We start from the raw sequence: 27634 nt of genomic DNA, 5'->3' as shown, positions 1-27634 counted from the left end.
TGGATGATCATCAAGTTCAATACCCTGACCCCCCCCCCCCCCCCCATATCCCTTTAGCCCCAAGAGTTATGTCTAATTCCTTCTTGAAATTATACAACATTTTTGCCTTAACTACTTTTTGTGGTACTGAATTCCACAGATTCACCACTCTCTGGCTGAAGATATTTCTCCTCACCTCAGTCCTAATAGGTTTACCGCTTATCCTTAAACTATGATCTCTAGTTCTGGACTCCCACCATTGAATTCTTTCCTGTTAGAATTTTATACGTTTCTATGAAATCCCCTCTCACTCTAATGAATATAATCCTGATGTGGAGATGCCGGCGTTGGACTGGGGTGAGCACAGTAAGAAGTCTTACAACACCAGGTTAAAGTCCAACAGGTTTGATTCAAACACGAGCTTTCGGAGCGCAGCTCCTTCCTCAGGTGAATGGCGAGGTATGTTCCAGAAACATTTATATAGACAAAGTCAGAGATGCTGGACAATGCTTGGAATGCAGGCATTTGCAGGTAATCAAATCATTACAGATGCGGGGAGAGGGATAATCACAGGTTGAAGAGGTGTAAATTGTCTCAAGCTCGAGCAGTTGCCCTTGACTGCTGAAGTCTTCCCCGACTGGAAGGGAACATTCCTGCCTGGTGATTGTTGCACGATGCCCGTTCATTCGTTGTTGCAGTGTCTGCATGGTCTCGCCAATGTACCACGCTTGGGGACATCCTTTCCTGCAGCGTAAGAGGTAGACTACATTGGTTGAGTCGCACGAGTATGTGCCACGTACCTGGTGGGCATTCAGCCTCTGATCTCCGGGTAAGCGTTCTCCAAGGCGGTCTTCAGGACACGCAACAACGCAGAATTGCCGAGCAAAAACTTATAGCTAAGTTCCGCACGCATGAGTGTGGCCTCAACAGGGATCTTGGATTCATGTCGCATTACATCCACCCCCCCACCATCAGGCCTGGACTTGCAAAATCCCACCAACTGTTCGGGCTTGAGACAATTTACACCTCTTCAACCTGTGATTATCCCTCTCCCTGCATCTGTAACGATTTGATTACCTGCAAATGCCTGCATTCCAAGCATTGTCCAGCATCTCTGACTTTGTCTATATAAATGTTTCTAAAACATACCTCGCCATTCACCTGAGGAAGGAGCTGCGCTCCGAAAGCTCGTGTTTGAATATAATCCTAACCAATTTAGTCTCTCTTCATATGACAGTCCTGCCATTCAAATAATAATCAGCCTTCCTATTTTTGCTACCAAAGTGGATACCCTCACATTCAACCACATTATCCTGCATCTGCCATGCATTTGCACACTCACTCAGCCTGTCAAAATCACGCTGAAGCATCTCTGCATCCTCCTCACAGCTCACCCTCCTACCCAACTTTGTATCATCTGCAAATTTAGAAATAATAGTTCCATCATCTAAATCATTAATACATAATTTGAACAGTTGGTGTCTTAGTACAGGTCCCTTCAGTACTCTACTAGTCACTGCCTGCCAATCAGTAAAAGACCCATTTTGTTTCCTTTGAGTACCCAATTCTTTTTTTCCCAATTAAGGGGCAATTTAGCATGGCAAATCCAACTAGCCTGCACATCTTTGCGTTGTGGGGGTGAGACCCACAGACACGGGGAGAATGGGCAAACTCCACATGGTCAGTGACCCAGGGCCGGGACTGAACCTGGATCCTCAGCGTCGTGAGGCTGCACTGCCAACCTCTGCACCACCGCAATATTTTGCTTCCTGTCTACTAACCAGCTTTCTACCCAGCTCAAGACACTACCCGCAATGTCTGCTATGTGAGACCTTGTCGAAAACCTTTCGAAAGTCTAAATAAACCACATCCATCGGTGCTCTCTGGTCAATTATACTAGTTACATCTTCAAAGAATTCCAGTAAATTTGTCAAGCATTATTTCCCTTTCATAAATCCATGGCAACTTTGTCTGATCATACCACTGCTTTCCAAATGCTGTACTATGAAAACAATCCTTGATAATTGTCTCTGGCAACTTCCCGACTACTGACATTAGGCTCACTGGTATTTAGTTCCTGTCTTTTCTACCCACCTCTTTTTGAATAGCAGGGTGATAAACTGTTTATGAAATAAATCAAGAACCACATTAACTGCAGGTGGGGGGGGGGGGGGGGGAAGAGAGAGAAGAGATAGTGAATGTGGGGCAATGGTTGTTGGTGACCATGGGAGGAGTAGGAAGGGTGGTAGTAAGCATGATGCAGGGTAGTCATGAGATGGGGGCCTGAGGACATAATGGGGGCGGGGGGACGAAATTAAAATCAACTAAAACTTGCAGCTTATCTTGTTGAATCGCATTAGTATGTCTCTTGTCACAGTTCTGCTCGAATCAATCAAACTACCCTGGAGACGCCCAGGATTCGTCGCCCACAGGATGTCCTGGAAATTTGACAACAGGCGTTCCTTAACTGAAGAGACATGATGCAAACAGTGGACATAAGGGACAATCCCTGAAAAGACTGGACAATGGTTCAGCCCCAGCAGCATGGTCCCTGGAACAGAATGCTGAAATTGTCCACGCCAGCTGCAAGATGCGCTGGAGGACTGCAATGATTCAATGGGAAGGGCCATTACGTTCATCACCTTTTTAGAGCAACGCGGGTCGGTCAGTAAACGTGGCTTTGTACCATCACCTCAATTCCAGACAGACCCGGGCTCCCGCGCACACAGCCGCACGAGATCAACTGCCACCTGGCTGCAGCCCGCACTTCTCGCGAGGTTTTGCCGCTTCCATGTTGCCACGTTCGCTCGGCGCACGCCACACCTCAACCTAACCTGATAGAAACACCAGCCCCGCCCCCCAGAGGGGCGGGCCATGTCGCCGGATGTCCAATAGGAATCGCGGCCTGACTTGGGGCGGATGCGGCTGATTGGTTCTCGAGTGCTGTCAATCTGTGGGCCGTGGCTGTGGTTCGGTTGTGAGGGTGTACGGCAGGGGCGGCGGCTGGGATTCGGGTGTGAGCGTGTACGGCAGGGGCGGCGGCTGGGATTCGGGTGTGAGCGTGCACGGCAGGGTTCAGGCGGTGCCTATCGGCTTGGAGCAGCGAGTGTGGGGCGGGCGGTGATTTTTGGGTTCTGTCTCCGCCACCTCAATTGAACAAGACGTTTTAAACAAGCGAAACGAACCATGACTTCGAAGAACAAGGCTGGGAACAGCAGGTCCAACTCCTCGGGATCCAGAAAAGGTGAGAGACCCGCGCCCGGCCGGCGGGATGGGTAGAAGGGCTCCGGCTGAGTCCCGGGAGCGGCTAGACAGCAGGCAGCCCTGTTCCGGGAGCGCATGTTACCGCGCCGGGGGAAATGCAGCCTTGTTATTGGGCGGGGTTTTCATATTGCACGTTTTAAAATGCACCATCCTCCGTTTACCTGCGTGTTAGATGCACCTTGTGTCCGAGGGATCATCGCTCTTCATACAACATCGGGTCTCAGCCAGATCGATATACACTGCTGTTTTCAGAGGTCAACGACCAGCCTCCGCTCTTTTTTTTAACCTACGTTTAATTAAAGGCAAATTTCTGCAATATCTACTTTTTTTGAAACAGGGTGTTAAACAACTTGTGCAGTGGGGAGGAGATGGATGGATCTGTATACTGATGTGAATCGTCATAGGCTTTCCCCTCATAGAATGGTTACAGCACAGGAGACCATTCGTCCCACCGTGTCTATGCCAGTTCTGGGCAAGAATAATTTAGCCAGTCCCACTCCCCCGCCCTTTCTCAGCAGCGCTGCTCGTTTTTCTCTTCAGTTAATTATCCAATTCTCTTTTGAAAGGCACGATTGAATTTGTCTCCACCCTACACTTGGGTAGTGCGTTGCGGATCCCAGCCTTTTGCTACATTTAAAAAAAAGTATTTCTTCATGGCACCTTTGATTCTTTTGCCACTCGCTTTAATGTGCTCTGGTTCTTGACTCTTCTGCAAATAGGAATGTTTCTCTATCTGCTCTTTCAAAACTAGGGATTATGAAATTAAATGAAAATCGCTTATTGTCACGAGTAGGCTTCAATGAAGTTACTGTGAAAAGCCCCTAGTCGCCACATTCCGGGGAGGCTGGTACGGGAATCGAACCGTGCTGCTGGTCTGCTTTAAAAGCCAGAGATTTAGCCGAGTGAGCTAAACATGTTAATGAAATCTTATCTTCACCTTCTTGATGAAAAACTTCCCCAGTTTCTTCAATCTAAAGATAAAGATCCTTTTGTCACAAGTAGGCTTACATTATCACTGCAATAAAGTTACTGTAAAAATCCCCTAGTCGCCATATTCTGACACCAGTTCGGGTACACAGGAAGAATTCAGAATTCTCGGCTGGTATGGGAATTGAAGCCTTTCTGCCTCACAAACCAGCTGTCTAGTCCACTGAGCTAAACCAGCCCAATCTATCCTCAGCTAAAGTTTCACATTCCTGGAACCATTTGCCTACATCTTTTCTGCACCCTTTCTATTAAGTTTAATATCACTTCTAAAGTGTGATGCCAAGCATGGGCGGTGATACTCCAGTTGAGGCTGAACTGCAAGAGCTCATAATTCCCAAGTGTTTAAGAAAGATTTATAATTTCCTTGCTTTTATGTATTATGCTTCTATTTGTAAATATTTTATGTAATAGTTTATAATATGCATTGTTACAGCAATTTGTCACATTGGGCTGCTGTGCTGACTGCAAGGGGACATGGGTATGGTTTAATCTGCCAGATGTTGTTGGATTACAACATGTATAATCCAGATGTTAACTTCCAAATCATTCAGAAATTGTTTACTTCTGTGCACAAGTAATGGGTGCAGCTTGATCTTAAACAGCTGATGTCTGTTCCTTTTGAAGGCAGAAGTCTGATATAGTTGATGAGAAAACTAATTTTGAATGACAACTGCTGGAAACTTGCCTGGATGCTCTTTATTTATGCTATGATTCCTTTGTTGGCCGGGAAAGTGAATTGGCTACTGATAAAATGGACAGGAGTGCTAAATTATGTTGTCAATATGAACTTTTGATATGGTTCCACACAAGTGATTAGCGAAATTGTGGGAAACCTTGGGACTAATTAGAGGAAGAGATTAGGGATAAAGGTGTTGTCTCTGTAAAGTCTCAGACACTTTGACAAGTGTTTGATCCAATGTTTTGCCCAGGTATCTTCATTGGCAAGGTGAGCAAATGACAGCACAAATATAAAATCAAACCAAGTTTATTCAGTACAATATTTTAACCCTTGTCTTAATCCAATAACAAATGGGTGATACCACCCATGTTGATGAACTCGGTCGAGCCGTGGATCCAATTCTCTGAGACTCCAGTTCCTTCGGGCCGCCGTCGCGAAGGTGGGTCTCCCTGGCTGCTTCCTTCCTACTCTGGTCAGCCTTCAGAAGGTCAAGGTCACTTCCCCACCGAGTCTTTGCTAGGGTGTATCTTGGGTGTCTATCTTTATCCCCTTCCATTCGCACATTTCCAGAAACTTCTCTGACTTTCAGCCCATGAGGCCTTGGGAGGGGATCTCAACAGTCAAGATGATGACCACTTGACCAGACACTGGGGCCTGTCCCCAGATGCCCATTTGTGGTGGTGTTGCTCGCACATGGCCATATAAGGTAACGGTGCGAATTCTGCGTCCCCGAAAGTCTGTTTCGATCTAGGCAACCCAAAACAAATCAGTGCATAACAATATAACCGATTATCTCCTGATGTGTGACTGACAAGGCAGGTCCTGGCAGTTTGTTTGTGTAGTATATTTGACTTTGGTCAAGTCCGAGTTCCCATCAGCCTGCTTGAGGTAATTTAAAGTGTCCAATGCAAAATGTCCAATTTTATCGGGCCTAAAATTCAGGCCTTGCCAGGTTTCCACAAAGGGAATTTATTAATTGGTGAAATTCTCCAGTAGCTGGCCATAGCTTTTTCATAGAAGAGCAGATCTTGTGTAGAAGGAAACAGAACGTCACAGAGACAGGTTTTTAAAAAAAAATTAGAGTACCCAATTATTTTTTCCAATTAAGGGGCAATTTAGCCTGGCTAATCCACCTAACCTGGGAGAATGCAACCTCCACACAGACAGTGACCTGGGGGCCAGCATCAAATCCGTGTCTTCCATGCTAGAGGCAGCAGTGCTAACCACTGTGCCACCATGCCGCTCTACAAAGGGACAAATTAAGTAAGTGAGCAAAATTAGCAATTGGAGTTGAATGTGGGGAAGTGAGAGATTTAGATCCTAGAAGAACGAGTCACTATTTTCTAAATCACACAAGCTAGAAACTGGATAAGCAAAAGCTAGTAGCAAATTTTTAAAAGTTAGGAGGAAGTTGCAAAAAACCATTCAAAAATGTAAATGCAATGTTGGCATTTACCTTAAGAGGCTGGAATTGTTTGGATAAATTAGTCATTATGCTGTGGTCAGACATCTCGCATTGAGTGAGTGCCACGTGAGGAATCCCTTGTGATTGCTGTCTGTCCTAAGCTCCTAATTCACAAGTAATAGTAATTATCTTTATTGTCACAACTAGGCTTTCTGCAATGAAGTTACTGTGAAAATCCCCTAGTCGCCACATTCCGGTGCCTGTTCAGGTACACCGAGGGAGAATTCAGAATGTCCAATTGACCTAACAAGCACGTCTTTTGGGACTTGTGGGAAGAAACCGGAGCACCCGGAAGAAACCCACGCAGACACGGGGAGAATGTGCTGACTCCGCACAGCCAGTGACCCAAGCTGGGAATCGAACCTGGGACCCTGGTGCTGTGAAGCCATAGTGCTAACCACTATGCTGCCGTGCTGCCCTTCATAACTATCCTTCTGGGGAGTAGGTGAATGAGTTCTCATTTACAAAGAAATATACATAGAAAATAGAAGCAGGAGGAGGCCTTTCGGCCCTTCGAGCCTGCTCTGCCATTCATTATGATCATGGCTGATCGTTGAGTTCATACCGTGATCTTGCCCCCCACCTCCCTCCCTCAGATCTACCCGGTCTAATCCTGTTGGAATTTTATAAGTTTTTTGAGATCCCCGTATCATTCCTCTAAACTCCAATGAATATAATCTAAATTAACTTAGTCTCCCCTCATATGACAATCCCGCCATCCCAGGAATCGGCCTGGTAAACCTTCGCACTCCCTCCATAGCAAGAGCATCCTTTCTCCGAAGAGGACACCAAAACTGCGCACAATACTCCCAAATGTGGCCTCACCAATGCCCTATACAGTTGCAGTAAAACATTTCTAATCCTATACTCAAATTCTCTTGCTATGAAGGACAGCACGCAATTTGTCGTCTTTACTGCCTGCTGTACCTGCACACTTACTTTCAGCGACTGATGCACAAGGACACCAAGGTCTTGCTCAGTATCCACCTCTCTCAATCTACACCCATTCAAATAATCTACCTTCCTATTTTTGCTACCAAAGTGGATAACCTCACATTCATCCACATTATACTGCATCTGCCATACATATGTCCACTCGCTCAGCCTGTCCAAATCCTGCCGAAGCATCACCACATCCTCCTCACAGTTCACCCTCGACCCAACTTTGTATCATCTGCAAATTTGGAGATACTACATTTAGTTCCCTCATCCAGATCATTAATATGTAATGTCAACAGTTGGGGTCCGAGCACAGATCCCTGCTAGTCACTAGTCACTGCCTGTTAATTTGAAAAAGACCCATTCCAACTTTATGCTTCCTGTCTGCTAACCAGCTTTCTATCCATCACGAGACACTATCTGCAATCCCATAGACTTTAACTACACAGTAATCTGCGTTGTGAGACCTTGTTGAAAATCTAAAGAAACCACATCCAATAGATATTCTTGGTCAATTCTACTAGTTACATCTTCAAAGAACTCCAGTAGATTTGTCAAGCGTGATTTCCCTTTTGGAAATCTATGCTAACTTTGTCTGATTATACCACTGCTTTCCAAATGCTGTGCTATGAAATCCTTGATAATGGACTCTAGCAACTTCCCGACTACTGACGTCAGGCTTTGTATTTTGTATCAAGGCGGCTTGTTAATTTTGGCTGAGGTTATTTGTAACTTATTTGTTTAAAGAAACAAAAATAAATTTAAAATACTGAATGTGCACCATGTGCTTGTTCCGAGTAGTCATCCGAATTGCTGGAAAAGAAACTTACTGGCATCAAAGAAGCCTGAAGATGTTCACATTGCACTTTTATTAAAATGTTACATTCTAGTTACAACAATTATAAATGTCTATTCTATACAGTTTTCTAAGCTGCTGTATCATGGATTCTACGGCACTTATTTAATCACGGAGTTGCTTGAATGACTAATGTTTCAGAAAAATGATCGCCTGTGAAAATTTTGCTTATCCTGTTGAATATGAGTTTCCAGGCGATCAATCTAAATTTACTGTCTGGGTAAGTCATTTGCTGGTCAAGATCTTAGAAACGTTTATTTCCACCCTCTTTAAGATTGTGCAATGTAAAAAAACATTTTGGTGGTAAACCATGTTGTACCATATCCAATTACTTACTTTAATTTTGCTGTAATGAGGTTGAATGAGATGTATGGTCCCAGAGCACTGACATCCAAGTATTTGATCTCTCTACCTATAGTCACAACTTTTAATAACGTTATCAAGCAGATATATTTATTATTCACCAGAGACATACAGCTGACTCTTTAGTGATGAAGTTTATTGCATTAATTAGTTTGAATTAATCTATTCATGTATTAAAGCTGTGTTAGGGAAGGAAAGTATTTCTGATTCCCGTTTTCCTCCTCCCCAAGGCATATGACAATCATGTTAAGGAAGGAAAGTATTTCTGATTCCCGTTTTCCTCCTCCCCACGGCATATAACAATCATGTTATTTAAAATTTCACGCAGGTGCCCACATTCTGATGCTATTCTTTAGTTTCCCTCTTCTCTTCTTCTAAAATATCAGATAAGGTGATGTGTTATTTAGATGTCCAAAGTGTTTCAATTGACAATTTTCCTGTGCATTTGGGGAAATTAAGTAATGTTGAGATTTGTGCACTAGCATTGGGAGCAACATCTTACCTGCTGTTTCTTATCAGTTCATGAGTGGAATCCTTGTGATCATTTTTCTGTGCTAGTTACCCAGGACAAATACAAGAAAAATATTCAAAAGCAACTTCCTCCTGCTTTCAAGCTGATAGCTTGGAATTTTCTTCATTTCCATTGGTACCATTTTGTCCGATCAAATGATGGTATAACTTTAATCCTGAACTGTCATTTTGAATTCATAACTAAGTGACGAAGCATGATTTAAAAAAAATTAATTTTGTGTCCCCAATTAAATTTTTCCAATTAAGGGGCAATTTAGCATGGCCAATTCACCTACCCTGCACATCTTTGGGTTATGGGAGCGAAACCCACACAAACACTGGGAGAATGTGCAAACTCCACAAGGACAGTGACCCAGAGCCGGGATCGAAACTGGGACTTCGGCGCCATGAGGCAGTAATGCTAACCACTGTGCCACCGGGCTGCCCCAAAGCATGATTTGTTATAACGCTGGATGTATTCTCTATTTCAAAAATTTAAAAAGTTGCTTTTAATGTCATGGTTAAGTCTGCCAGCAATTCCTTCAGCTCTAATACCCACACAGACACGGGGAGAATATACAAACTCCACACGGACAGTGACCGGGGGCCGTGAGGCAACTGTGCTAACCACTGCACCACCGTGTGCAAGCCTATTAACAGGTATTTTTCCTTTACTGTTCTGCAGAAACCTTTTGAGCCTGGCCTGCTTTGGAAATTTTTATTCCTGAATGAACTCTTAAGTGAGGGCAACAAAGCTCCTATTGGGAAATGAAATGTTTTCTTCTGAGTTATTGGCTGTATCAAGGTTCAGGCGTGTCTTTCTAAAACAAACTTTCCTTTCTCAACATAGTTCTCTAGCTGCATCTCCGACAATAATTCTACGGTGTTACATCAATATGGTATTTTCTGTTTCTTCCAATTCATGATAGCCCCCTCGGGTCCTTGTGAAACTAATGTTTGGCGTAATTTTGTGCTATAGATTTTAAATTACAAACAATATAAATTGGATGAGATTGCCCAATGCTTTCCTCCTGACCTCATGGGATTTGTAAGCATTGAGGCAACTTTCATTTCAAGGATTTTGTCCAAGTTGAAGCCTAGGTTAAGGTGAAAGACAAGCAGACAGGCCATCGTGGAGCTTGTCTCAAAAAGGCAAATAATCCGCCAGCAAAAAAAATAATTGAGAATCGCATGTGAGAGCTTATGAAGGAGTTGATGCCCTGTTCATACATCAAGGTGCCAACACTACATGCTCTTTGTTGTACTAAGATTTAATATTGTGCGGATTGAGTCAGCTCAAAACGTGGGGAGTGTCTGATGTCACTGAAATGGGGAAAATAGTGGTGCAGATGTTCCAATCCGAATCGAAAACCTTATTTCCAACTCCAGTTAGACAAATAAATGCACGTTTTTACTGATGTCTCTGACCAATGTCCCAATGCTGCTCTGAAAACAGCTATGGAAAGACGGAAAGATGAATTCAAAGGGTAGAGTGGCAGGGGGGTGGTGGGTAGCTGGGTAAACAAGAATTAGTTAAGGTCACGGGGGTTGTGGAGGGGAGGAGTCAGGTAGATGGTGCTGGTCAGTGGGTCAAGAAGGAGAATTGGGGGAATCAGTTGTATAGTTGCCTTGTCCATATTAGGAATCTTTCTCATTTTAACATACTTGAATCTTTCCCGTCTTAGCATACTTCCCAGGATAATTACTCTGGACAAGTTAGAACTGTTCAGCCTCCGACTGTAACTCAGAGTTGAGTTGGAGAGTTTCACAGGGGGTCCCATGGAGCAGGTAATTGCCCCTCAAACATTCTGGCAAATCCTACAGTCGGCGTGTGTTGGGACTACAAGGGGTTCGATTATCTGGATCATCGATGGTAACCCAGATTTGTAATAATCGTAATTTTACTATTTGATGTATATACACAGCCTGCAAATTCGTGACCTGCTTGTAGATGCATGTGATATTGACCCATATATCAGCAATAAAATGTAAGTGGTTTAGTTTGCTTGCCTCTTGAGCTGCATTGTGAAAACTGCTCTAAAATTAGATTGTTTTAAGTGGTTACGTGAGCCTAAATTTTTCTGTATGAAAATGTCATATAAAACATGTAATTGGGTCAAGTTAAAGTACTTGATGCCACGCGAGGATTTCTTTATATTGAAAATTGAAAAATAACTGCCAACTTTCTGTACTAAGAGTCTTCCTTTTTCCTGTCCCGTGTGGAGTTTGCACATTTCTCCCCATGTCTACATGGCTCTCACCCTCGCAACCCAAAGATGTGCAGGGTAGATTGGCCACAATAAAAATTTCCCCTTAATTGGGGAAAAAAAAATTGGGTACTCTAAATTTATTTTAAAAAAGAATCTTCCTTTTTCACCTGTTTAGTTTGCTCAAGATAAAGCAAAATCAATGTACATTTTTTTAAAGCATGCTATTATTGTGATCTTCATGGTCGATATGACAAGTAGAAATATGCTTGAAGGAACCGTTCTCCGATTAAACGTTGTACCTTAATGTAAAAATAATTTGAGAGAAATGCCAGGCCCTGAATGATTTGTGTGGCCATCACCTGACCTCTGGTTTTTGGCAGGAATTGCTGGCAGTCTGTTTAGAGAGTGGAAAAAGTAAGCTTCAAAGTGAATGTTTCCATTTAACCCAAGAGCTGAGGACAGAGTAATTTTTTGCAAGCAGGCTTTTGTTTATACGAGAACATGAATAGAGTATCCTTCCTTAAGTAGATTATAGCTGTTGCAATTACACTCGTTATGGTCTCACCAACATACTGTAGTAATGTAGCAAGGCCTCCTACCTTTATACTCTTACAAAGGCTAAAGCAGGGGTGGGCAAACTACGGCCCGCGGGCCGCAAGCGGCCCGCCAAAGGTATTTCTGCGGCCCACCAAGTCATTAAAAAAAAATTTTTTTTTAAAAATTTAAAAAAAAAAATTTTTTTTTTAAGGTTAATGGGGGCGGGGGGGCTGTTGGGTTACTTACTGGTATAGGGTGGATACGTTGACTTGAGTAGGGTGATCATTGCTCGGCACAACGTCGAGGGCCGAAGGGCCTGTTCTGTGCTGTACTGTTCTATGTTCTATATGAGGCGCCCAGAATCATAACCGGGTGAAGTAATTATTTTACTTAATATACTATGCGGCCCTTTGTGAATTGTGAATTTCTGAATGTGGCCCTTGCACGGAAAAGTTTGCCCACCCCTGGGCTAAAGCGTTCCATTTACTTTCCTAATTATTTGCTACATTTGCAAATTAACGTTGTTTATTGTATAAGGACAGCAAGATTACACTATACCACAGCATTCTGTAGTCTTTCTCTACTTGGGGAAAAAAAAGGCTGCTTTTTCTCCTTTTCCTACCTCAGTGGGTGAATTCACGTTTTCCCAGATTATGTTCCATCTGCTAAATCTTTGCTTACTTACTTTTCCCACTATCTATATTCTTTTGCAGACTCTTTGTCCTCCTCACAACTTGCTTTCCTACTTATCTTTATATCATCACATTTGGCTACTATGCATCCGCCCTTCAAGGCTTTAACATAGACCTTAGATAGTTGAGGCCCTACAACCTGATGTCTGTGGAATGGCACTAGTTAGAATTTGCCAAGATGAAAATTATTCACTTTTCCTTACTCTAACTTGGCGAGTCCTTTATCCGTGCCAGTATACTTACCTATTTTGTGCAGTAGCCTCTTGTATGGCATCATGTCTTTTGGAACTCCAAATACATTACATCTACTGGTTTCCCATTTTCTGTGTGTTGCATACTCAAAATATTAGCTTTTAAAAAATAAATTTAAAGTTCCCAATTTATTTTTTTTCCAATTAAAGGGCAATTTAGTGTGGCCAATCTACTTACCTGCACATCTTTGGCTTGTGGGGTGAAACACACGCAGACACAGGGAGAATGTGCAAACTCCCCACAGACAGGATTGACCCTGGTCCTCAATACCGTAGGCAGCAGTGCTAACCACTGCGCCACCGTGCCGCCCTACTCAGTCAAACAATGTTTCCTTTTCATACAATCAAGCAGAGTTAACATGGTTTTATGAATATAATAATAATCGCTTATTGTCACAAGTAGGGTTCAACGAAGTTACTGTGAACAGCCCCTAGTCGCCTAGGCCCAACCATCTTCAGCTGCTTCATCAGTGATCTTCCTTCCATCATAAGGTCAGAAGTGGGGATGTTTGCTGATGGCTGCACAGTGTTCAGCACCATTCGAGCCTCAGATAATGAAGCAGCCCATGTCCAAAAGCAGCAAGACCTGGACAACATCCAGCCTGGCTGACAAGTGATAAGTTACATTGGTGCCACACAAATGCCAGGCAATGACTATCTCCTACAAGAGACATTCCTTGACATTCAGTGCCATTACCATCACTGAATCCCCCACAATCAACAGCCTGGGGGTTACCATTGATCAGAAACAACTGGACTAGCCATATTAATACTGTGGCTATCAGGACAGGTCGAAGGCTTAGGAATCCTATGGCAAATAACTCCCCCCATACCCCTCAAATCCTGTCCACCATCTACAAGGCACAAATCAGGAGTATAATGGGATATTCTCCACTTGCCTGGATGAGTGCAGCTCCAACAACACTTAACACCATCCAGAACAAAGCAACCCGCTTTGATTGCTCCTCCTTCCACAAACATTCAAACCCTCCACTACCGACGAACAGTGGCAGCCGTGTGTACCATCTACAAGATGCACTGCAGTAACTCACCAAGGTTCCTTAGACAATACCTTCCAAATCTACGACTACCAACCAGAAGGACAGGCAGCAGGTACCTGGGAATCCCGCCACCTGGAGGTTCCCCGCCAAGTCACTCACTATCCTGACTTGCGGCCTCAACAGGGATCTTGGATTCATGTCTCATTACATCCACCCCCCACCATCTGGCCTGGACTTGCAAAATCCTACCAACTGTTCTGGCTTGAGACAATTCACACCTCTTTAACCTGTGATTATCCCTCTCCCTGGATCTGTAATGATTTGATTACCTGCAAATGCTCGCATTCCAAGCATTGTCCAGCATCTCTGACTTTGTCTATATAAATTTTTCTGGAACATACCTCTCCATTCAACTGAGGAAGGAGCTGCGCTCTTACTGTATCCTGACTTGGAAATATATAGGCATTCCTTCACTGTTACAAAGAACAAAGAAAAGTACAGCACAGGCACAGGCCCTTCGGCCCTCCAAGCCCGTGCTGACCATGCTGCCCGTCTAAACTAAAATCTTCTACTCTTCCTGGGTCCGTATCCCTCTATTCCCATACTATTCATGTATTTGTCAAGATGCCCCTTAAATGTCACTTTCGTCCCTGCTTCTACCACCTCCTCCGGCAGCGAGTTCCAGGCACCCACTACCCTCTGTAAAAAAAAAAAAAAAAAACTTGCCTCGTACATCTCCTCTAAACCTTGCCTCTCACACCTTAAACCTATACCCCCTAGTAATTGACCCCTCTACCCTGGGGAAACGCCACTTGGGCAACATCCTGGAACTCCCTCCCTTACAGCACAGTGGGTGTACCAACATCGCAAGGACTGCAGTGGTTCTTGATTACCATTGATCAGAAACTGAACCTTCACCACCACCACCTAAAAGGCAACTAGGGACGGGCAATAAATGCCAGCCTAACCAACGTGCCCATGCCCTGTAAAAATGAATATAAGAAAACAAAAGGAGGTTTTACATATTGACAATCAACCTGTTTGGCTACATCTCGAATGTACCTTCCACGGTCATGAAGTCTTGGATGGGACTCTAACCCAGAGTTTCTGGCTGAGAGGTAGGAGCACTACCCACTGCACCACAAGACCTCCGGTCCAGCCGCAGCTTAATGGATTGCAGCATTTTCCCAAAATTTCAGGCTAACTCATTCCCTGCTTTCTGTCTTGTACTGAATTACAGGTGAAATTATACAGTAATCTTGCAGTTGTATTAAGTTTGAATTCACTGGACTGCAGGTCACCTGTTAAACACCCATCTTTATTTAAATGAACTTAAGTTAATTACTTAAATCATATATTGGTATTTCTCTTTACATTTCCTAGAAATAAGCTTGATGATAAAATCTGTCAATTACTTAAATAGAGCATTCTTGATGACAAAATATCCATTTTGGAGTTTGTTTTCCTTTTTCCTAAAAATAATGATGTTAAATCCGTTGGGCTGTATGGATGTTTGATACGGTCAGTTTAGTTGCTCAGGCATTTCCTATTAGTTTATCACTTATGAAACTTTTTTGGCAAGCAACTTTGTCATATTGGCAGCCATCTGACTATTCAACCAACATGTCTAACTTGTCCTGTTATGTACCATCTAATTATTTCTGCCTTTGAGCATCTGAATAGCCTGACATACCCATTGTTCAGTAATTTTAAACCTTTTGTAATCCTATTCAGAAAACCGTTAATCCAATTCCTCAATAGTCGTGAATTTACACATCGGAACTTGTATGTTGTAGGTTGATGTCCCCTGTGATGGTTAAAGAGTTGAACACTGCATTTCCTTATGCTTCTGAATAAAAAAAATCATTGTGTTGTTTAGTGGTGGGAATGCAGTTTTCGGCTTTGTAATTGAATGACTGAGAGCTATTTCATTGTATTGGAGAAATCAACTTTCAGTAATTAATGCTGACAGCTAAATATTCTGCAAAACAAGTGCCTTCCAAATTATTTTGTTTTTTCTTTGGCTCTTGGCCATGAGCGTATACACACTGACAAAATTACAGATAATCTGTCATAATTTTGCCTAATACTGTAAACAGTTGACAAGTTTACTGCTTTTTAACTACTGATTCTTCCATCTTGGCACAGAAGCTGTGCATCAACACTGCAAGTTCAACTGGAACTGTGACCTTTCCTAGCGAAGACTATGACACTGGTAACCTCCTGTGAATGGCATGTTGTTGAGCTCTATTACCATTAGTGTTGTATGTTTGTAGCCCTGATTGTAGCAGTTGAATTTGTGTGTTTGCATGCAACCTTTTTTCTGTTGCTGTGTTTTTTCCATCTCTGTTTAAGCAGCTTGTAAGCTCCTGGGCTGATGTGCTCTTTGAATTGATTTGTAATGAGAATGTTTTGTTAAGTTACTGGAAAATGTGCTAATTTTTGTAAGTTTTTTTTTATTGCAATAGTTGTGCTGTTTAGCAGTGTTAACGTTTTGGTTCTGGTCGAAAAAATCCTTGAATAACCAAGGTTTTGGAAAGGTAGATTTTGGTTCTAACTGCATGGATCATTTGGATTGTCAAACCTAAAATACATTTGTTTGTACAGGTCCCAGCTGAAAAGGTGTGGTTCTGCTTTTCTAGTTAGCTTGTCGCTTATTTACAATTTTTGCAGAAGAATTTGTTCTAGTTTCAAATTTTGATCTTTGAAAATGTTTTTTTTTGTGTGAATTAGTACATTATGCAATGTTTTCTTGAGGTGAAGTACAATGCTACCATCTGTAGTGTGCCAAGTGTTCACTAAGAATGAAGTGAGAAAAGAACACTTGGCACGATGAGCCAATTTCCTTAATGGGCAATGTACAGTGAATCATATCTTGCACTCTAATCTTGCAGAATTTATTGATACATTTTTCATTGGTCATTATACTGCATCCAAAATATTCAGCCATCCTCACTTATTTTTTTCACCTTTCCTGCTTCTCTTAAGACAAACATGTTTCTTCTAAAAGCAGCTTAATAATTATTATTATATCTGATGAAGCATTTGATTATCTCATTTAACCTTTTGACTCTAACCTCTTTCCAAGATTAATTTAATCTAATATCTTTCCAAAGGACTTGATTATCTCTGGCCTTGTGCTGGACATATACCCCCCCTCAACCTTGTTCTTTCCAGCTCTGCCAATCTCTCCTAACGTATCAGAGCTCCAAGGAGTGGAATCATTGCCCCTCTTTTCTCAGCTGCCCAAATATGCAGTGTCTTAAATGGACTTTCAGTTAGTGATCGGTACAAGGTTGGAATGGCACGTTTTAATTTGCAGTTCTGCATCCTTGAAAGTGAACTCTTGAATTTAATTAGCTTTGACTGAGAACTTTTAATGAATGATGAGTAATCAATCCTGCTGGAACCTGTCTGTTGATTACTGTGTATGTGTAGGCGGGCGGGCTTGACAAAATTTGGTTGCAACGGTCATTATTTCTATCCCCTTTGATGCACTTTTCCAATGTCAGCAGTAGCTCTGTAGTAGCAATTTTACCTGTGCCAGAAGGAAGTGGGTTCAAACTCTCCTGTTGACACTTGAGTACTTATTCTAGTCTGACTATACCAGGGGTGGGCAAACTACGGCCCGCGGGCCGCATGCGGCCTGCCAAAGGTCTTTATGCGGCCCACCAAGATCAAGTCATTAAAAAAAAATATATATTATAAAACATTTTTTTTTAAATTATTTTTTTTTTAATATAAGGTTAATGGGGGAGGCTGTTGGGTTACTGGTATAGGGTGGATACGTTGACTTGAGTAGGGTGATCATTGCTCGGCACAACATCGAGGGCCGAAGGGCCTGTTCTGTGGTGTACTGTTCTATGTTCTATATGAGGCGCCCAGAATCATAACCGGGTGAAGCGCCATTTTTGAAAAGTAGAGAAAAAGAGGGCTAAAGGCAGGATGCCGCCGGGGGAAGCGCTGAGGTATATGCCGCATGCTAAATGGTTATAACCGGGACTATTAATTAATATACTATGCGGCCCTTTAAAATTGTGAATTTCTGAATGTGGCCCTTGCATGGAAAAGTTTGCCCACCCCTAGACTATACAGTGCAGTATTGAGGGACTGCAGCTCGATTGAAGGTGTAACCTTTCATATGAGATTGTAAACTGAGACAAAAGTGAAATACCACTGATGTTGGAAATTTGCATTAAAAACAGAAAATGTTGGAAATACTCAGTGGGTCAGTCAGCATTTGTGGAGAGAGCAGCAGAGTAAACTGAGTCTACCTCTTCAGGTAGATGTAGGTTCACAACATTAGTTGGAGAGCAGGAGAGATTTTGCCTGGTCAATGTTATTCCTCAAACAATAGCATGACCGTAGACTTTCTGCCCATTCCTGGAATCATAGAATAGTTACAGCACAGAAGAAGTCTGTTAAGCCTGTAGTATCTCTGCAACTCTCGAGGTATTCTGCTCTCCCACGCTCACTTTTCTCCCTCATACTACAAATTTTTCTCATGTCGCTGCTGTTTTTTTTGCCTTAAATGAATACCCTCTGGTTCTTAACTCCTCCCAATGGGAAATTTTTACCTATCTACTCTGCCCAAACCTTTCATGAATTTGAATAACTCCATCAATTTGCCTCGGGTTTCTTGTCTCTAAAAAGAACAGCCCCAGCTTCAACAATCTTTCCACATAACTGAAGATTCTCCTTCCAGAACCATTCTTGTATTTTTTTTTTTCAGCACCCTATAATACCTCTTCATCCTTTCTAAAGTGTGATGTCCAGAACTGGACATACTATTCCAATTGAGGCTAAACCAGTGCTTTATAAAGTGTTTTCAGGAGGTGAATTCACTTCAACAGCCCTGATTTCTCCTGACATTACCCGTCCATAAACAAAGGTATTTTTGATATTCCTCTTTTGTGATGGTGTATTTTCTCCAACCCTGAAATTTGGAATGTTCTAATCCTCTGAATAACTTGCACAACAAACTCAAGGCAAGATAAAATAAAGGGGGTTGGTTTATTTTCACACACGTACGAGAGGGATTTGGCAATGTTCACCTCTTTTGCACTCATACAATACAAAGATGGAAAGGAAGGAGGTTCAGGGCTTGATCACAATAAAATGCTGTGTCCAGAGTCTAATGGAATGCTGCTTTTGTAGGAAGTTTAACTGTTACAGGGTGATCCATCTGTCCAGTAATGAGACTTCCACCAGTGGAGAAGGAGTTGAATTAATCTTGAAGGCACAAGTTCCAATGTTCGCATTTTGATGAGGGCCAGAGTTCTTTCTGCTGCTATCTGCTTTATGGTGAGATGATAGACAACGCAGGCTGTTTAACTGGAGATACTGTTTCTCTCCAAGGGACCAAACCGTAATTTCCTGATTTCAGGTCCACAGGGCAATATGACCAGTTCTAGCAGCTTGAGGGAGGTCATGTGACATGCTTCCAACACTTCTAACTATTGGGAAAAGAATGTATTTTCCCATGACTGGAGGTGTTTAATAGAAGTTAAGATTCCTTTTGTTCTTGGAGCCACTGGTTTCAGGTTGACTAAATGAGGCCCTGGTTGAAAGCCATTGTGTTTAGAAACAGATAACAGGCTATTGGCACCAGATTGGAGACTAGGAGTTGTAAACAGCTGTCTTTGTTCATAGCTAGCTGGGGAAGTCTGTGTCTGCTAAGCCATTGTGTTGGCTTGGCCATTGTGTTGCAATCCATGGCATTTTGAGGTGTTTTTTAAAATATAAATTTAGAGTACCAAATTCTTTTTTCCCCCAAATAAGGGGCAATTTAGCGTGGCCAATTTACCTACCCTGCACATCTTTGGGTTGTGGGGGTGAGACCCACACTGACACAGGGAGAATGTGCAAACTCTACACAGACAGTGACTTGGGGTTGAGATCGAACCTGGGTCCTCGGTGTGCGCCACCTTGGCACCCTGTTTTGAGGTGTTAAACTTTGTTTGCTTTCAAACAGCTCAGAAATTTGCAGAAGGCAGCTGGAGTCACCTTGTCAGCATGGCAATTGTCCATTTTGAAAGACAAGGAAAAATAATAATTTGATAAAGTCCGGCTGACATATGTAGTACGTTATATAACTCAACAGGGGCAAAATAATTTTCTTGCTTTTGTAGATTATGTTTCTAGTTACAAAGTCCAGGATCCATGCACCTTATTGACCACTTTCTCAACCTGCCCTGCCCTGCACATGTACGTCCGTGTCCTGCTGTTTCTGCAGCCTGTTTACAATTGTATTCCTTATTTTTTGTTGCTGTTTGTGGGACATTATTGATGTGGATTGCCTGACATGGTTCCCTCCTTTACAACAGTGGCTACATTTAAAAAAAAAACTTCATTTGCTGAGAGTTTTCCGAAAGGGTGTTATGTAAATACAAGCCCTTGTCCACATCGATTGTTCCTTTTCATTATGTATACTTTATTTGCTTGCATTCTGTTCCATTTTATGTTGCATTCATTGTACTTGTGTTTATTCACTTGTTTAAATTGTTCAAATCTTTCTCTCTTACTTTTGTCACCTTTCATATGTTCTACCTGGCAAATACCCATATGTAAGAACTAATGGCTCTCTCTTCCAACGCAAAAGTAAATTATTTGTTTAGCTTGAGATTTGCCTTTCCCTTCTGGCATATATGATTGTTGCTTTGTGCGTGTTTGGATATTAGCATGGAAACACCATAACTTGTTAGTACCCCTCCCAGGTCTCACACCATCTTTATTTTGGCATATAATTACTGCTCTTTCACCCCTGACAGTAACCAACGTAGCAAGTACATGTACGATATGAACAGAGTTAACTCGCCCAACTCAAATTCGTTTGTTTTCCTTACAGTGGAGTGGGTGAGTGAGATTATTCTAGTCCCCATCCTTTGATTCAACTACAGCAATTATAAATATCCTGAATAAAAGCATTATTTAGTCATGAAATTAATAGTAGAACAGTGTGTTAATACATAATCCTTGCTAACCTTGGACACCGATTTAGGCTAGATACAAACCTAAGATGCTTTGGTTATAAATGTACTGAAATACTGGCTCCCAAAGTTGCACTGAAAAGAAGATCAAAGAGCAGAGTGATGTAAAAGATCAATATTGCTGCAGCAGATGTTCTGTTAGGATTCAGACTAAGAAATGTTCCTGGAGCAGAATGTACCTAATCGCCATGTGCATTATCCAGGAATGGCCAGCGTGAGTATAAAAAGTTAAATTTCATTCCTTTTTTAGAAAATATTTTATTGAAGCATTTGTAATGCTCACAGTTTAACACACATTTCTAAAACAACCGCGTGGGCCGGCACACGCAAAACACCTAAAATAACAGAAAACAATGTCCCCTACTACCCCCGCCCTATTCCTTAATTACCCGTATACTAAGTTCCCTGTCCTTATCTAATATTGCCATGCCTCCTATTTTCTCTTCTCCCCCCCCAAAACCTCCCTTACTGCTGACGTTCAATTTTCCTTGAAGAAATCGATGAACGATTTCCATCTCCGGGTGAACCCCTGAGTTGATCCTCTCAAGGCAAACTTGATTTTTTCCAGACTGAGAAACCCTGCCATATCGCTGACGCACACTCCTGACTTCGGGGCTCCGAGTCCCTCCATCCCAGCAAAATCCGTCTCCCGGCCACCAGGGAGGAGAAGGCCAGAACATCGGCCTCCCTCCCCCCACCTTGGCTCCCAGATCTTCCGATACCCCAAATATTGCCAGTTCTGGACTCGGAGTTTTTTAAAAAAAAAAAAACATTTTATTGAGGTATTTGTGATTTTGTAACAATAACAGAAGAAACACACAAACACGATGCAAAGGCTGTCCTCCTCCCCCACAGGTCCCACCCCTTCCACACACCAATCCAAGCCAAACCCTTCCACCCCCTGCTGACAGTTAATTTTCTCTAAAGAAGTCAACGGAAGGCTGCCACCTCTGGACGAACCCTAACATTGACTCTCTCAGGGTGAACTTGATTTTCTCCAGACAGAGAAAGCCAGCCATGTCAGTGAGCCAGGTCTCTGACTTCGGTGGCTCCAAGCTAATAGTATCCGTCTCCGGGCTACCAGGGAGGCAAAGGCCAGAACATCGGCCCCTTTCTCCTCCTGGATTCCTGGATCTTCTGACACTCCGAAAATCGCCACCTCTGGACTCGGTGCCACCCTTGTTTTTAACACCTTGAGCATGACATCCGCAGACCCCTGCCAGAATCCCCTCCGCTTCGGGCATGCCCAGAACGTATTCATGGTTCGCTGATCCTCCCGCACACCTTGCACACCTGTCTTCTACCCCAAAGAACCTGCTCGTCCAGGCCACTGTCATGTGTGCCCGATGAACGACCTTAAATTGTATCAGGCTGAGCCTGGCACATGATGTGGACGCGTTGACTCTACTCAACGCATCCACCCAGAGACCATCCTCTGTCACTCTTCCTAACTCCTCTTCCCATTTGTGTTTCAGCTCCTCGGTCTGCGTTTCTTCTGACCCCATGAGTTCTTTATAGGTGTCCGAAACTCTTCTCTCTCCCACCCATACTCTGGAAACTACCCTGACCCATATCCCCCTTGGTGGTAGGAGGAGAAAGGTTGAGACCTTCCTGCGTAGGAAGTCCCGCGCCTGCAGGTACCTAAACTCATTCCCTCCCGTCAATTCAAATTTCTTCTCCAAATCCCTCAGGCTGAGAAAGCTCCCCTCTATGAACAGAACTCCCATCCTCTCGATACCTGCTCTTTGCCATCTCCGAAACCCTCCATCCAGCAAACCGATGATTACTGTAGATTGGAGGCAAGACCGATGCACCCTCTCCTACATGTTCCCTCCATTGCCCCCAGACTCATCCCCTTTTTTACTCGCGGCGTCTTACCCGCCCATACAAAGCCAGAGATCACCTTGTGTACCCGTTTAAAAAAGGCCTATGGAATAAAGATGGGGAGACACTGAAAAACAAACTGGAATCTCGGGAGGACCGTCATTTTCACTGTCTGTACCCTCCCAGCCATTGATAGCGGGAGCATGTCCCACCTTCGGAAGTCTTCCTTCATTTGGTCCACCAGTCTGGTCAAATGTAACTTGCGTAGCCATTCCCATTCCCGTGCCACCTGGATGCCTAGATAACGAAAGTTCCTCCTACCACTCTAAATGGTAACTCCCCCAGTCGCCTCTCCTGCCCCCTTGCCTGGATTGCGAACATCTCACTTTTCCCCATATTCAATTTGTAACTCGAAAACTGGCCAAATTCCCCCAGAAACCTCATAATTTCTCCCATCCCCTCTAGTGGGTCAGAGACATATAGGAGCAGGTCATCTGCGGATAGCGAGCCTCTGTGTTCCACCCCTCCCTGAACCAGCCCCTTGAGGATCTCAGCGCAATTGCCTGCGGCTCTATGGCCAGCGCAAACCGCAGTGGGGAGAGGGGGCATCTCTGCCTCGTCCCCCGGTGCAGCCTAAAATAACCCGATGTCAACCTGTTCGTCCATACAATCTCCACAGGAGCCTGATACAGCAGCCTAACCTGGTCGATGAAGTCCCGTCCAAACCCAAACCGCCCCAGCACCTCCCACAGATAGGGCCATTCCACCCGATCAAATGCGTTCTCTGCGTCCATTGCGACCACTACCTCTACTTCACTACCCTCTGGGCGCATCATGATCATATTCAACAGTCTTCTAACGTTGGCCGCCAACTGCCTGCCCTTAACAAATCCTGTCTGGTCGTCCTCAATCACATCTGGAACGCAGTCTTCGATCCTAGAGGACAAGATTTTGGCCAACAGTTTGGCGTCAACATTTAATAAGGAGATCGGTCTATAGGACCTGCATAGCTCCGCGTCCTACTCCCGCTTCAAGATCAGTGAGATCGTGGCCTGTGACATAGTCGGGGGAAGCACCCCTCGCTCCCTTGCCTCATTAAATGTCCTCATCAGCAGCGACCCCAACATCCCAGAGAACTTTTTATAAAACTCCACTGGGTACCCGTCTGGTCCTGGGGGTTTACCCGACTGCATGGCCTTCAGCCCTGCTATTTCTTCCATCCCGATCGGGTCCCCCAGCCCTTCTACCAGCTCTTCCTCCACCTTTGGGAGCCTCAGCCCCGCTAAGAATTGCTCATCCCTTCCAGCCAAGCTGGGGGTTCCGACTCATATAGCCTGCTATAAAACTCCTTGAACGCCCTGTTAACCCCTGCTGAATCTCCAACCAAGTTCCCGTCTCTGTCCTTCACTTTCCCAATCTCCCTCTTTCTGAGCTGCTGCGCAAACATTTTGCTGGCTGTCTCTCCATATTCATAGATCCTTGCCTTCCTCAGCTACTCCACTACCTTCCCTGTAGTTAATAAGCCAAACTCCGCCTGTAGCCTCCCGTCGTTCCCTTAAAGGCCTTGCCTATGGGGTCTCCGCATATCTCCAGTCGACTTGAAGTATTTTCCCGATCAGTCGATCCGTCTCTGCTCCATCTACCTTCTCCCTGTGGGCCCGTATCAAAATCAGCTCCCCTCTGACCACCGCCTTCAGCACCTCCCAGACCATTGCAGCCGAGACTTCCCCCATGTCATTAACTTCCAGATAGTTCTGGATACATTTCCTCACCCGCCCGCACGCCACCTCATCCGCTAACAGTCCGACATCCAAGCTCCAATGCAGGCGTTGGCCACCCTCCTTGCTCACCTTCAAGTCCACCCAGTGAAGGGCATGATCCGAGACCGTGATTGCTGAATACTCGGTGTTCACTGCCCCCATCAGTAAAGCACTGTTCAAGATGAAAAAGTTGATCTGGGAGTACACTTTCTGTATGTGTGAGTAGAAAGAGAACTCCTTCACTCTCGGCCACCCAAACCTCCCTGGGACCACTCCCCCCATATGTTCCATAAACCCCTTTAGCTCCTTTGCCATTGCTGGCACTCTGCCTGTCCTTAAGCTCGACTGGTGTAGCCTTCGGTCAATGACTGTGTTGAAGTTCCCCCCATGACCAACTTATGCGAGCCCAGATCCGGGCCATTCCCCAACATCCTCCTTATGAACTCCACATCATCCCAGTTTGGCGCGTAAACATTCACGAGTACCACCGGCAGCTCTTCCAGCTTCCCACGTACCAGCCTCCCCGAACAGGTGCCGGAATGTGGCGACTAGGGGCTTTTCACAGTAATTTCATTGAAGCCTACTCATGACAATAAGCGACTTTCATTTTCATGATGTAACGGCCTCCCACATCCGCTTGAATGACACTCGCTTATTAATCAGGATGTAACATTGCCACGTCCGCCTTCAATCCCCTCAAATGCGTGAACACGTGTGCCCTCTTAACCGGCCCATTTAGCCTTCTAACGTTCCATGTAATCAACCTGGTCGGAGGGCTTCTCCCCCCCCCCCCCTCCCCCCTCCCCGGCGCCGATCAGCCGATACCTTTCTTAGGCCACTCTCCAGCTCTGGCCCCGCAGGCCCGCTCCCTGGCAGCCTCCGCCCCCCACCCTCTTTTTGTGCCCCACAGTCCCTCCCAAGTTAGCAGAGCAATTCCCCCGCCTAATAACAGCACAGTAAAAACAACCCCCTTCAACAAGCATAACATCTGCTCACCCCCAATTGCGCTTCCGTGAGCCAGCCCGCCCAGCTAGCTTGATAGCCCCCGTCCATGGCAGGAAACATTTTCCCACCTAATGTTTCCCCTGCACCCCTCCTTTCCCGTTCGGACACACATATGCAAGAGAAAACATTCCCAACCCAGTTAACTGAAAGAAACAAAAAGAAAAGAAAAACCCCACATCGAAAATTCACATCTCCATCCCCACCAGTACAAATGCAAATTTTAAGTTGCACAAATGCGCGGCAGCTCCAGGATCAATACAGAAGGCATTACAAATATAGTGCAAAAACAAAAGCGTTTTTTAACGTGAACACTGCAGCAAAGTTCAAACACCTCAGTCCCCTGCCAGCCCTTTCCTTCTGGCGAAGTCCATCGCTTCCTCGGGAGACTCGAAATAAAAATATTGCTCCTCATAAGTGACCCAAAGATGGGCCGGACACAGCAGTCCAAACTTCACCTTTTTGAAAAGAGTCAACTTTTCTTGGTTGAACCTCGCTCTTCTCCTGGCTACGTCCGTGTTCAGGGCTTGGTAAATGCGCAGGATGCTGTTCTACCACTTACAGCTCAGTGTCTGCCTAGCCCACCGTAAAATACGCTCCTTGTCCAGGTACATGTGCAATCTCACCACCATCGCCCTCGTACGTCCTGTCCACCTCCCATCCCCCATTAGCTTTTCGAGCATATCTGCTATATATACCCCTACATCTGCTCATTCGGACCCCTCCGGGAGACCAACGAACCTCAAGATCTGCCGGTGGGACCTATTCTCTAGATCCTCCACCTTCTCCTGGAGCCTTTTGTGCTGGTATCTCGGCATCTCCACCTCCATTGCTGTTTGGTGTTCCTCGTGCTTCTCTACTTTCTGGATCATCCAATCTCTGTTCCAGCCGAGCATGCCCAAAACAGACATGCCCAAAACATACGTACGTAGTTTGCCGGGCTACCTCCACCGCTCACATCTGCCCTCCACCTCCTCAAAGAACCTGCTCATCCGGGCTACCGTCATGTGGGCCCTGTGGACCATCTTGAACTGGAACAAGCTAAGTCTGGCGCACGACGAGGATGAATTGACTCTCCAAGGCTTTTCTCACAGTTCAATTTCCAGCTCTCCTCCCAGCTCCTCTTCCCACTTCCTCTTCACCTCTCTGATAGGGACCCCTTCCCACTCCATCAGCTGCTTGTATATCTCTGAAACCTTCCCCTCTTCAACCCCTGTTTTTGACAGAGGCGAGGAAAGCTTGGAACCTGCCTCCGTACAAAGTACCGCGCCTGAAGGTACCCAAACTCATTCCCGGCAGCTGAAACTCCTCCTCTAGTGTCTCCAAGGTCAGAAAGCCCTCCTGGATGAATAGGTCCCCAAATCTCTCAATCTCTGCCTGCTGCCATCTCTTAAAGCTCCCATCCAGCCACCCCGGGGCAAACCGGTCGTTGTCACAAATCGGTGACCATACTGACGCCCCCCCCCCAATCTTGTGCTGCGTCCATTGCCCCCACATCCTTGGGGATGCCACCACCACAGGGCGTCTAGAGTACTGAGCCGACAAGAATGGCAGAGGTGCCATTAGTAAAGCCTCCAAACACATACCTTTGCAGGACGCCGCTTCCACTCAACTCCCAAACAGACCCCTCCCCCACGACACACTTCCTGGCCATAGATATGTTGTCCGTCCAGGAATAGTTAATAAAGCTCGGGAGGGCCAGGAGTGCTTTCTTCACTCTCTGGGTTTTGCCCGTCCCCACAAAACTCGATATCGCCGTGTTTGTTTTCCTGAAAAAAGCCTTGAGACAAAAATCGGAAGACATTGAAAAAAGAAGAGCTGTCTTGGAAGGACTGTCATCTTCACTGTCTGGATCCTCCCTGTCAACGGGAGCATGTCCCATCTGCGGCAGTCGCTTTTCATTTCATCGACCGCTTTGCCTAGATTTAACTTAATGAAAGTTGCCCCCAGTCCTGAGCCACTTGAATCCCCAGATATTTAAAACTCCTCTCAGCCACTTTAAAAGGTAACTCCTTCAGTCTCCTTTCTTGCCCCCGCACCTGGATCACGAACATCTCGCTCTTTCCCATATTTAACTTGTAGCCTGAAAATGGCCCAAATTCTCCTAGTATCGCCATGATTTCGGCCACCCCCCACTGGGTCTGCGACATACATAAAGGTAATAAAACAAATTCCTGAATCGAGATACTGGGTGTGGAGACCCTGTGCTCTTCTCTCTCCCTCTCTCCCTCTCTCCCTCTCTTTCCCCCCCCCCCCCCCCCCCCCCCCAACTATCCCCGCCAGGCATTCGATTATCTCAGGGCCATTGCTAAGGGCTCTATGGCCA

General features: G+C 44.6%; 1 protein-coding gene across 11 annotated transcripts in view; it reads left to right on the top strand.

Annotated features, from left to right (window-relative positions):
• Nucleotides 1-2918: 2918 nt before the first annotated feature.
• unm_hu7910 (un-named hu7910) overlaps nt 2919-27634 on the top strand; it is a 265791-nt gene continuing 241075 nt past the window's right edge. For 8 of the 11 annotated variants that reach the window (XM_038809464.1, XM_038809459.1, XM_038809462.1 and 5 more), the window contains exon 1: nt 2920-3223. In XM_038809464.1, coding sequence (XP_038665392.1) covers nt 3166-3223 — 58 coding nt within the window. In that variant the 5' untranslated portion in view covers nt 2920-3165. Of the gene's footprint in view, nt 3224-27634 lie in introns of all 11 variants that reach the window. The other 3 variants (XM_038809466.1, XM_038809465.1, XM_038809455.1) reach the window with 1 other exon arrangement.

Source organism: Scyliorhinus canicula, chromosome 10 (genome assembly GCF_902713615.1).
Source record: "Scyliorhinus canicula chromosome 10, sScyCan1.1, whole genome shotgun sequence".
Taxonomy (NCBI): Eukaryota; Metazoa; Chordata; class Chondrichthyes; order Carcharhiniformes; family Scyliorhinidae; genus Scyliorhinus; species Scyliorhinus canicula.
The sequence above is the reverse complement of the archived record's forward strand: the minus strand, read 5'-3'. Positions and strand labels throughout refer to the sequence as shown.